This window comes from Dendrobates tinctorius, unplaced genomic scaffold (assembly GCF_039654945.1).
Source record: "Dendrobates tinctorius isolate UK_male_01 unplaced genomic scaffold, ASM3965494v1 ptg000075l, whole genome shotgun sequence".
Lineage (NCBI taxonomy): Eukaryota > Metazoa > Chordata > Amphibia > Anura > Dendrobatidae > Dendrobates > Dendrobates tinctorius.
The window spans coordinates 58060600-58073448 of NW_027361743.1; the positions used below are offsets into that span (position 1 = coordinate 58060600).

Sequence of the window (12849 nt, forward strand, 5' to 3'; positions counted from 1 at the left end):
CTTTGTATGTATTGCTATCCTTATTTTCTTCAATAAAAACTATTTGATTTAAAAAAAAAAAAAAAAAAAAATAAAAAAAAATCTGAAGACACAGCTGCTCGTTTCGATTCAGTGATTAAGAATGATTGCAGTAGCATAATTATATATTTATTTCTCTTTGAGATCCCATAAAACACTTTGCAGACAATTTTCCTAATATTTTATCTCCACATCACACACTGATGACTTTGTTCTCTTTCAGGGTTGGAGAAAATAGAAGCACTGCAGCAGCACGAGAATGAAGAAATTTACAAGTTAGCGTTTGAAATCATAGACCAGTATTTCTCTGGTGATGATGTAAGTCCCCTTCGTTGTGTTTAGCTTCTTAAAGTAATGTATGTTCTCCTCTCATTCTGAGAATTCACACTTGGTTCTCCGCTGAAAAGTGGATGATACAGCGCAGATTTCCCTAGTTCCCTACCCTGAGCACAGCTCGTAGCCAGTGTTTTTCAGCTGGATCACAGCTGCGTTTTCTGCACAAAATCCACCCCAAAAATCCATCTACATGGAGGATGGCACTAAAATATCAGTGTAGAGTCAGGGTCATGCTGCGCATTTCTATTTGATGGACACAATTCATCTTAATACTTATTATTCCAAGTTGATGGTTCTGTTGTGGTCATTTCGAGTGGCAGGCCAGGGTCACACTGCGCTTAGGCAGTCCGTTAATGCTGCCATTCAGCCCCATTGTCGGGCGCATCGCGATGCATGCCGTAAAGCGGCACCCGTTCGCAATGTGCCGTCATTCACTGACGGAGCCTCGGACGCGAGCTGCAGAGTCTGAGGCTCCGTCACCGCTAGCGCAAATGATTCTATACCGTTAACGCAGCCTGTCAACGCTATGCGTTGAACGGGCTACTTAACGTAATGTGAACCTAGCCGAAGGCTTTGGATACGCGGGCTTATCCTCACAGCCGTCATTGAGTCCACGCACTGCTTATGGCACAGTTCACATAAGGGATCTCCACATTGACAGCAGTTTAGACGCTGACAGACGCTATGGCAGATCTGACTTGTCTGTGGAGTCCAGGAGTTGTAGGCGAAACGTGTAGACAGACATGACTGCCCAGCATCTATTTAACCCCTCCATGCTGCAGCCAGTTTCTGTTTTCTCGTTTGCCTTATTGGGGGACACAGAGACCATGGGTGTATGCTGCTGCCACTAGGAGGCTGACACTATGCACAAAAAAAGGTTAGCTCCTCCTCCGCAGTGTACACCCCACCGACCGGCAGGGAATTCCTCAGTTTAGCTTAGTGTCAGTAGGAGGTGGACATGGGTCTTTCATTAGACCCCTATCTACCTCGTGCGTCGTTCCTTTTCAGGTTCCCGGAGGGATACAGTGTGATCAGTCACAACTGTACTCCCACAAAGAGACTATGAGTACGGCGTGTACTGCCACCCCGTATCCTCATAGGTCTCTACAGCAGGACCAGGAGACCGTACACGGATGTGTGTCTGGCAATCCAGATGGTCCTCGTCCCCCGCCTCCCACCCACTCGCCTACCAGAGCCTGTCGGTTGGATGAGGCGCGGATACTCTTCGTGACAACACACGCTGGATGAAGGTACCTTTATTATAGAGATGGATCGGATCAGGCAGGGTAAGTATGAGGCCCGGGTCCCATTCTCCTCGGCAGCTCCAGAGGTCACTGTGGCAGTACTGCGACGCCCCGCGCTTCCCGGCGGCCGCCGCATTTAATTCAGGCCCCGGCTTCTCGGCCTGTTCTGCCGCAACTTGCCCCCAGTGCATTTCTAGGAGGGGGGGTTTCTCCCTTCCGGCCCCAGCGAGCCTCAGGAGCGGTCACCGCGGCAGTGCTGCGGGGCCTCCGCGCTGACAGGCGGCCGCCTCATCTAATCCAGGCCCCGGCTTCATCTTGGGCCTTGTCCTGCGTTGTGGCCACTCCCCCCGCCTTCTTTTTCAGGCGGGCTTTCCTCCCGCCCGCTTTAAGCCTGCCCACCGCCTTCTCCCCTCGCTCTAAGTCTCCCTGAGGCGGCGCTGTCTCCACCCACCCCAGTCTGGATAGGACGGCGCCATTTTTAACATCGGCGGTTAGCCCCGCCCATCTTCTTCCTCGGTCTCTGCAGGGAAGCGCGCGCTTCCTGTTCTGTTCTCAGGCTGCCGCCATTTTCACAGCCTGTCAGCCGGACGCTGTCTTATCTGCCGTGCCCCCTGCAAGCCCAGACGAGCCGTGCACTTCATTTGCTGGAAGCTGCGACAGGACACCGGACCGTAAGTAGCTCTGCGACTGCAGACTGACACCCTCCTCTGCCTCCTGTCCCCCAACCTTCCGGCACTGCCTCAGTGACTGTCCGTCAGTATGTCTAATTCTAAGTCTGACCGCTCTCGTCCTCCTGCCTCCTCTTGCACCTTAGTTAAGTACTTTGCGTGCTCTTCTTGCAATCGCAAACTTCCCTCGGGTCAGTCCACTTCCCTCTGCCTGGATTGTAGCAACCCTATTCAGCCTGACGCCGCCCAGGAGCCATCTAGGGCCCCAGGCGAGAGTGAACCCCCCATGCCTGGCTGGGCCTCGTCTCTATCACAGTCAGTGGCAGACCTCACCAGGGTGTCTCAGACCCTAGTAGCCTTCCTGGATAAGTTTCCCCTGGACACCTCTACAGGGTCCAGCAGGTCCCGAGAGATTCCATCTGAGTCGGCCAGCGTTAGTCGCAAAAGACCCAGGCAGGATCCCCAGCCGGATTCCTCTCCTCGCCCCATGTCACCACATAGTCCTTCTCGGCAGCCTCCCTCCCGGGCCTCCTCTCCCGAGTCAGGTGAAGCGCTCTCGGACGGATCATCTGAGGGGATCTTAGAGCTGGATTCGGATCAGGATGCGAACATGAGGGTTACTGTGCAGAACCTCATTGCAGCGATCCATCAGACCTTCGACATTGCTGACCCCCCTGCGAAATCCTCAGATCAGGAGGTTTAGTTCAGACGGGAGGAAACACCCTCCAGGGTATTCCCTTTACATTCCGAGTTTGGAAAGATTTTTACCAGGGAAAGAAGCGTCTCGGCCTTCTGTACCCGTTTGCTAAAGAGCTCACGGACAACTGGTCTGCTTCTCCCTCGGTCGATCCGCCCGTGTCCAGGCTTTCTAATAACACGGTTCTCCCGCTATCAGGCGTGGCGTCTCTTAGGGATTCTAATGATAGGATCATAGAGTCCCTAGTGAAGTCTGCCTTCGAAGCGGCTTCGACGGCGGTATGCCCAATTTTTGCTTCATCTTGGGCAGCAAAAGCCATAGCCACTTGGGCAGAGGATCTTCGTCAGGGCATCCTAGAGAAAGCACAACCAGATCGATTGGCCGATCTTGCCAATCAGATTTCCCATGCGGGGGATTATCTGCTTTCTGCTTCTTTGGGTGCCGCATCCTGCGCAGTCCAGGCGTCAAGTAACGTTGTGGCAATCCGACGTACAATTTGGCTCAAGGCCTGGCAGGCGGACCTGTCTTCTAAAAAGTCTCTTACTAATCTGCCTTTTCAGGGAGGGCGCCTCTTTGGATCCCAATTGGACCAAATTATTAAGGACGCCACCGGAGGCACGAGTTCTCTCCAAACCTCGCAGACCCCCACTGAGGCGTCAGTTTCGACCCTTTCAGGCTTACCGCCGTTTTAATACGGCGGAGACCTCCTCCAACCAGCAAAGACCGCAGGCACGCCAAGATAGGAAGAAAGTTTCCTTCAGACCCACTCCCTCCTGGCGCTCCCACTCTTCGCGGGGCAGACCATCCAGATCCGGATCGGGTCGGCCCACATCAACATGACTATCCTCGGACTCCCGAGGGTCCCTCCCAATTGGGAGGTCGACTCCTGTTCTTCAAGGACGTCTGGCTGGCCTCGGTAGAGGACGCTTGGGTCAGGGAGGTTGTATCGTCAGGATACAAGATAGAGTTCGTCTCTCTTCCACGGGATCGTTTCTTCGACTCCCGTCCTCCAAAAGATCCAGCTTTGATCCTGTGGTTCTTTACGGCCATCGACTCTCTCCTCAGTTCGGGGGTGATTGTGCCCGTTCCCGAATCGGAGCGGTTTACAGGGTTTTATTCAAACCTGTTTGTCGTGCCAAAAAAAGACGGGGCGGTCCGACCCATCTTGGATCTCAAGCTGCTCAACAAGAGAGTTCGTCTTCGCCACTTCCGGATGGAGTCGGTTCGTTCGGTAATCGCTTCTATGGAGGAGCAGGAATTCATGTGTTCGATAGACATCCAAGATGCCTATCTACATGTTCCCATATTCTCCGGACATCAGAAGTTCCTGCGTTTTGCGGTTCGCCAGGAACATTACCAGTTCGTCGCGCTGCCCTTCGGTCTCGCCACCGCTCCCAGAGTCTTCACGAAGATCGTGGCTGCGTTGATGGCCTTGTTGAGGATCAGAGGTCTCGTTCTTTTTCCGTACCTCGACGATATTCTGATCAAAGCTCCCTCTTTCCAGCAGGCGCGCCTAAGTTTGACGATCGTCCTGGACACTCTTTCCGATTTCGGGTGGATCATCAACAGGAAAAAGTCCTGTCTGGTCCCTACTCAACGTCTTGTGTTTCTGGGCCTACTGTTCGACACTCGTCGGTCAAGGGTCTTTCTCCCACAAGAGAAGATTCTCTCCCTGCAGCAGGCTGTGCGATCGCTGCAGACCACACGATTTCCGTCCCTCCGAACAGCTATGAGGGTCCTGGTAAAAATGGTGGCGGCGATAGAGGCAGTTCCCTTTGCCCAATTTCACGTCAGACCTCTCCAACACGCCATTCTGTCGAGGTGGAACAGGTCGGCTCTGTCCCTGGATCGCCCTGTTCGTCTTTCATGCCGGATCAAGCGGTCACTCAACTGGTGGTTGACGTCACCTCTCATCCTCTTGGGGCGGTCTTTTCTTCCCGTTCATTGGCAGATTGTAACAACGGATGCCAGCCTCCTCGGCTGGGGTGCAGTGTTCCGCAATCACACTGTTCAGGGTCGTTGGTCGACTCAAGAATCTGCTCTGCCGATCAACGTTCTAGAGATACGAGCGATCCATCTGGCTCTCGTCCACTGGGAGAGACTCCTCAGGGGCCTGCCTGTCCGGATTCAGACAGACAACGCCACAGCGGTGGCATATGTCAACTGCCAAGGAGGGACGCGGAGTGCCTCAGCCCTGGCAGAAGTGTCCAAGATCCTTCAGTGGGTATAGATTTCGATTCCGACAATCTCCGCGGTACACATTCCTGGCGTAGACAACTGGGCCGCCGACTTTCTCAGCCGCGAGGGTCTTGCGGCAGGAGAGTGGTTCCTACACCCGGAGGTATTTCTTCAGCTCTGCAGTCGTTGGGGAACCCCGGACGTAGATCTGCTAGCTTCTCGCCTCAACAGGAAGGTCCCACAGTTTGTATCCAGAGCTCGAGATCCTCTCGCAGTGGGCGCCGACGCTCTGGCCATTCCTTGGTCACAGTTCGAGCTCCCCTACCTGTTTCCTCCCCTGCCTCTTCTTCCCAAGCTGTTGAAGATCAAAGCAGAAGGAATTCCAGTCATTCTCATCGCCCCAAATTGGCCCAGAAGGTCTTGGTTCGCGGACATTGTCAACCTTCTCGCGGACGCACCCTGGAAGCTTCCAGACAGGGCAGATCTGCTGTCTCAAGGTCCGATTTGCCACCCCAATTCTCGGCCGCTCAATTTAACGGCGTGGCTGTTGAGACCGAGGTTTTGAAACGGGCAGGATTTTCCGGTCGAGTAATTCATACCATGATCCGAGCCAGGAAGCCATCATCTTCCAAAATTTACTACCGTACTTGGAAAGCCTATTTCACTTGGTGTGAGGCCAATAACATCGCGCCTATGTGCTTTTCGCTCCCTTCCGTTCTGGCGTTTCTTCAGGCAGGGCTGGATGCGGGGCTTGCTCTCAGTTCCTTGAAGGGTCAAGTTTCGGCACTCTCCATTTTATTTCAGAAGACTTTGGCCTCCCGCCCTCAGGTCAAAACCTTTCTTCAGGGCGTGGCTCACACGGCCCCTCCGTATCGAGCGCCCGTAGATCCATGGGATCTTAATCTGGTTCTTGAGGTTCTGCAAGGTTCTCCCTTTGAACCTCTCAGAGAAGTCTCCCTTTCCCTTCTCTCCTGGAAGGTAGCCTTTCTGGTGGCCATCACCTCCATCCGGCGCGTGTCGGAATTGGCGGCTTTTTCTTGCCGCTCTCCTTTCCTGGTACTTCACCAGGACAAGGTAGTTCTGCGGCCTCCGCCCTCTTTTCTTCCGAAGGTGGTGTCCTCCTTTCACCTCAATGAGGATATTGTTCTGCCGTCCTTCTGTCCGAGTCCAACTCACCCTCGGGAGCGGTCCCTGAACAAGCTGGATCTGGTCAGGGCAATGAGTCTATCTGTCTAGGACGTCTTCCTTGCGAAAGACAGACTCTCTTTTCGTCATTCCAGATGGTGCGCGGAAAGGTCACCCGGCTTCCAAAGCTACTATTGCTCGCTGGATCAGATCGGCAATTTTGGAGGCCTACCGGGTTAAGCATCGAGTGGCACCTCCAGGGATCAGAGCGCACTCTACCCGGGCAGTGGGTGCTTCCTGGGCGGTACGCCACAGAGCCTCCGCGCTGCAGCTTTGCAAAGCTGCAACCTGGTCTTCGGTTCACACGTTTGTGAAATTCTACAGGGTCCACACCTACGCTTCGGCGGACGCCAGCCTAGGTAGAAGGATTCTGCAGGCAGCAGTGGTGAGTCCACTGGCCTGATGGAAGTTTGTTTCCCACCCCAGGGACTGCTTTGGGACGTCCCATGGTCTCTGTGTCCCCCAATAAGGCGAACGAGAAAACAGGATTTTTGGGTTGCTTACCGTAAAATCTGTTTCTCGGAGCCTTCATTGGGGGACACAGCACCCTCCCATGTTCTACAACTCCTGTTCTTACTTTGGTTGATTGAAAACAGAACAAACAACTCAACTGTAACCAATCTATTCTGTTTCTTCTCCTACTGCTTTCTCACTAACTGAGGAATTCCCTGCCGGTCGGTGGGGTGTACACTGCGGAGGAGGAGCTAACCTTTTTTTGTGCATAGTGTCAGCCTCCTAGTGGCAGCAGCATACACCCATGGTCTCTGTGTCCCCGAATGAAGGCTCCGAGAAACAGATTTTACGGTAAGCAACCCAAAAATCCTGTTTTTTTTCCCCTCCTCTTCCAAGAGCCATAACTTTTTATGTTGTTCAGTCCACATAGCCGTATGGGTGCTTTTTTTTTGTGCGGCAAAATATGGTGAAACTGACCTGGCAATATGATTCTTTCCATGTCAGGACAATTATCCAGTTATCCAACATGTATAGTTTTTTGTTTTTTTATCGCTTGTCACCATTTTCCAGGACCTGTAACATTTTCAATTTTCAGGATATGGGGTTATGTAAGGACTGATTTATTCTTTTTTATTTTTTATTTTTTTTTTATTTTTTTTGCGCCTTCGAATGATGTTTTTATGGATACCGTTATGGGGCAGTTGCAATGTTTTGATCGCCTTTTATTGCAAGGTTATGGCTGCCAAAGAAAAAATTCATTTCTATTTTTTTTTCCTCATTATGCCATTTACTGATTGGATTTCTTTATATTTTGACAGTCTTCAGCACTTGCGTCCACGGGTATGCTTATTATGATGCATCCCCCTGCTGGTACGTGTTAAATGCTGTTTTCAAAGATTGACAGTGGCGTTTAACAGGTTAATAGTCATGGCTGAAAATTTCTGCCATCATCTGCTGGGAAAAATGCGGCTCTGCTTGAGAGCCTGCATCAGTCAGGGACCCTGCATATGTCGGGAAGGGGTTAAAGGGAATCTTTCAGCACGAACCCTAGAATTTGCTATATATATGTTCTCTGCAGCTTATAAATGTCAGGTTATGAGATGTTGTTCAGAACGAAGCATTTATTCCGCACAGAGTTATCCACCAAAATTCTGAGAAGAATCCACTACCGTTTTGCTCATTGGGACCGTACCCTCTTTTAATTGACTTTCTTTTCTGTTCTGAGCAGATTGATGAAGATCAAAGCCTCATCCCTGAAGCCACCCAAGGAGGTACCTACAACTTTGAGCCATCATCCAACCTTCAGACAAAAGAGTTTAACTTCTAAGTGTGTTGCAGTGCAGCTTTTCTCTGTCCCTCAACTTCTAGCACCACCAGACGTCCACCGATTTGAAGACAAATCCTAAAAGCTTCAAGACACAAAACCGCCTCCTCATTTTGATGCTTCTAAAGTGAACCATGTATCTTTCACTTGCAGTTGCCAAATGTCACTCACACGGACTGTGATTGCATATGCATGAGCTCGGTTTTCTTTGAAATTCTAGCAGACCCAGCTGTATTTTTTACCTTCTCCATTTGGCACTGTGTGCTGACTGCCACGACATTCAGCTTTATTTTTTTTTTTTTTTTTAAAGATAATATTTCATAGTGATGGCATATCGGCTTCCTGTGGAAAACAAGTAGCTTTTCTTGAATCTGGTGCACTGTACATCAAGACTTTGATATAATGCATACATTGTGGAAGACTCCTCGGGAGTACAAGTCTATACTCCGAGCCTCAATCTTCCTCCATAGACATTTTCATATTTTGAGGAACTAGAAATTTCATGGATACAAAACATGCAAGCCAAAAGATTTAATTCATGAAACTGAATAAAAGATAACTTGTGTGAATTATTATTGAGAAAAACACACGAAAAATATTCTGTTTAAGAGAAAACTGTAATTGTCTCTTTACTAAGTATTTCCCAAACTGCCTCCCAAGTCAGGATTGTAAAAATGGAACTGACCGAAAAGCAAACCGCTTTGTATTTTACTGAACATCAAGCCCTGTCCGACCACTTTGACCTGTTTTCCTGCTGTTTTACGAGTAACCAAAAGCTGTGCATGGAGTTCCCTCCCCAAAGCTATAGAACATGTCCGACTTCAATAGAAGCTGAAAGCAAGCGTCTCTAAAACTGCGGTTGCAAAGATCTAAATTTTGGGTGGGGGAAATAAACCTTGCTTTCAACTTCAGTAGACATGGTATGTTACCGTACGTTTTGTTAGGTTTGGGTTTTTTTTTCATCAGGGCTTTTCACTTTTACTGTAAATTGTCTGAAATCGATTTCCTCCTTGTATCCAGCACTTTTTTGGAATGTGGTTGGAAAGCGGTGAAAATCTAGAAATAAGCTAAGCGAGCTTTCACTTGAATTACAAGCTGACTGGGAGTTGTAGTTCAACAGCTGGTATAAATTTATTGTTAATGAGGTCCTAAGCAAACATGTTGGTTTGGCATGTTCAGGAACATCTGTAGGTAACAGGTCGGACGCGATTTCTCACCTCCCATACATGTTTAAAGTATAGTATATAAAAAAAAAAAAAAAAAAAAACAGTATCAGCTGACCATCTGAAGTGTGTGGTGGCCTCCCAAGAGGATTGGGAAGAACATGAATCATACTCCACGTACTTATGTTACTGCGGCGGATAAACCAGACACCGCTGGCAGTGTTTGGGGTTTTTTTTGGGGAGGGGGGGGGTTACCCCTCTCGCCACCAAAAACATAAAAACTCTCCTGTGAGTGCAAACTATTGTGTAGTCGGGAGAAAGGATGTCCAACTGTTATCGAAGGGGCATGGGCACCTTAGGTTTAAAAGCACTCGGCAGGAACACTCATGGTTAGGCCGGGATCACACATGCAAGGAATACAGCCGAGTCTCGCATGTTAATACCCGACACTCAGGAGAGGAGCCTGCGGCAGCATAGCAATACATGGAGCTGCAGGCTATGCTCCTGTGTGCTGGTTATTAACATGCAAGACACGACCATATTCCTCACGTGTGATCCCGGCCTTAAAAGGAGTCTTTATAGGGGGCAAAATAAGGCACCCTCCACCCGATCCGGCATTAACATTGAGAAAAACCACTGCCTACTAGTGGGGGGGGGGGGGGACAGTTGGAGAGGCAACCCCCAAAGTCATAAGTATGACCTGGCTGGGCATTGGATAGTTCCTCTGTAACTATCCCTCCGCAGCATACAGTGACTTCTTTTTATTCCCAATGTCATCAGACGAGGGTCTCACTGCTCAACCCCTGCACCACTCGTACACAGCCTTATGACCCCATACAGGCTCCTTTGAACATCTAGTCTCTTGTCTATTGGCACTGTTTGTGTTGACGTGTAACTCATCAGGGGGATGATCCTGTTCTCCATCCGCTATGTGTATGGACTTATTTTTTGTTCCATGTTTATCGTAATATAATAGTAAAAAAAAAACCATAAAACTAGACTTTCTTTATATGCCTGGGGAAAGGCAACATTGTATCACTGGCAGTACTCGCCTAGCTTTCTTTGGGGTACCAGCATTATGCCTCTTTTCCCTTCTGTAGGCTTTTAATCACCCCACATACAGGAGTTAAGATAAATTTCATTTGTTCAACCAGGTTCATGCCAATGGTGACGTTCCGAATCTGGGCATACAAAAACACGGTGTTATAGTTGAACGGCTTGACTTCCTAATTTCAGATATGCAGAAATGTATTAAAAGAAATTTTTTTTTTTGCGCCGTGGGAGCTAAAATCGCTTGAACTAGGAACCTATTGCAACAGGAAGACTTAGGGGCGCAGTTTCTGGTTTCCTGGTGATCTGATGTGAAGGGATAAGTTTAAATTAAAGTTTTTTTTTTGTTTTTTTTTGGGTAGCAGACTTGGGTTGTGTTTACTGTGATAATGAGATGTCATCCAAAATTTGTGGATCCGCTTTACTTTAAATTGCTCAGTCTCTGACAACACAGCAGGTGTGCATTCATTACAATAATATATATTTATCTGCCAAGGTGGAGCCACTTTAAAGAGGGGGGGTGGGGTTTGTCTTGTATCGCAAGATGGATACAAGCGTATGTTTAAACTGCAAGATTTTTACTTGCTAAAGAATCTGTTTTAATATAGCAGTCTGGCCTCTGATTATTTATAGGTTTTATAAATTTTAGATTCGATTTCTCTTTAAGGTGGCTCAAAACTTTTTCAACTCTTGTGCACATACAGAAAAAAAAAATGAGTTGAAGTTCATTGTGCCTTTTTTTCTTCTTCTCCCCCTCCCCTGATCTATCTTTCCGAGAGTTCTAGAGCTGGCTTCATATCATAGCTGCATCCCATTCACACAGTAGTCGTCTAACTTGTGGTGTTTTACTTAATAAGGTAGGCCGATTTATAGCGGAACTTGATATGGTCACAATATTTAAAAAAAAAAAAAACTATTTTCATCTCGTTTCCACAGTTTAACATTTTTCCTTTTTTTTTTTTTTTTTTTTTTTTTAATTTGTACAAATGTTACATTACATAAATATACGTGTACATATATATATGAGCTGCATTTGGATGCATTGTTTCTTTCTAGGGTTTCCAGAAGTCATTTCTTTGTATTTTGATCGGCAGAGACGCTTTACAGGCCTCCATTGGAGGGGAATAAAAACCATGTGTGTATATAAATGCTAAAAAGTGGAGTTCTCATCCAAGGTCCGTTTTCTAGGCATTAGTGACCCCGCGTACGTCACCAAGTCCTGGAGAACAGGCGGCCTGAATAATATTCTTCATAATGGCAGCCATCGTAAAGCAGATGAAAAGTTCTCTTACAAGCCCAAGCAAACGGAGTAGCTTTATTTGTGACCTTATTAAGTTTTGATAGGGATTGCATAATGTGATAGTTACAGAAACAAAGAATATTGCTGCACTTTTTTGTTTTCAGAACAGTGTTTGGTAAAATGCATATTTTTCTTTTTTTGTTTCCTTTTGTTTTTTTTCTTTTGTCCTTTTAAAAAAAATTATTAACTGTTTAGACTAAAATGTTCTTTCAAAAGAGGCATCAAAATGTGTTCCTAATTTTGTATATGGGCTTAGGTTTTGTAACCAATAAAAAGCTGCTATCAAATACTATATCGTATTCCCTCGTGTGTAGTTTTTATTTCTGGTTTCAGAAGTGAAGACTCTCGCTTCTGCTGAATAAATGGAGCTGGTTTGTATGCAACACATTAAGGCTGGGGCTACGCTGAGCCTTTACCCGTCACACAAAGTTTGCTAGAAGTCGCTGCTACAAGTCAATGGGGTGGCATTGTGACCCCTCAGTTAAAGTGTAACCGGGTCTGACCCTTTGGGTCGACCCCAGTGACTTGTACTGCACCGCAATCTAGCAGCGACACCTAATGAACTTTGGACATATGACGTGCCGCAGCCGAAGTTGCTGTGTAATAACCCGATCCTAAAACTTTAAACAGAAAACCTGGGTTCTCCCAGCAGATGGCATCAATGGAAGTGACAGACTGGGCAAGCTGAAGTTTAGTTTATGATCTAGTCCTTTGGTTTAGGAGGTAAGTTGAAGCCTGCGGTGTCTGACTCCAGAATATGCTAAATTCACAATTTCTCCTACGCCTTATTGGGGGAACAGAGACAGTGGGTGTTATGCTTCTGGCCACTAGGAGGACACGACGTAAACCAGCAAAAAAAGTTAGCTCCTCCCCTGCAGTATACACCCTCTCGCTGGCTGAGATTTCTCCAGTTCTTTGCTTAGTGTCTGTAGGAGGCACTTCGGTCTGGTTTCAGACCCCAACATTTTTATTTTCAGTTTTGAATTACAGTGGGGCAAAAAAGTATTTAGTCAGTCAGCAATAGTGCAAGTTCCACCACTTAAAAAGATGAGAGGCGTCTGTAATTTACATCATAGGTAGACCTCAACTATGGGAGACAAACAGAAAATAAAATCACATTGTCTGGTTTTTTTCATTTTATTTGCATATTATGGTGGAAAATAAGTATTTGGTCAGAAACAAGCAATCAAGATTTCTGGCTCTCACAGACCTGTAACTTCTTCTTTAAGAGTC

The 12849-nt window shown here is 47.6% G+C and overlaps 1 protein-coding gene across 1 annotated transcript in view; it reads left to right on the forward strand.

Moving 5' to 3' along the window:
• The window catches only part of KPNA3 (karyopherin subunit alpha 3), a 114924-nt gene extending 103016 nt beyond the window's left edge, over positions 1–11908 (forward strand). Inside the window, exons 16-17 of the mRNA XM_073583331.1 lie at positions 242–336; positions 8008–11908. Of these exons, the coding sequence (XP_073439432.1) occupies positions 242–336; positions 8008–8106 (194 nt within the window). The 3' untranslated portion in view covers positions 8107–11908. The remainder of the gene's footprint in view (positions 1–241; positions 337–8007) is intronic.
• Positions 11909–12849: the final 941 nt, after the last annotated feature.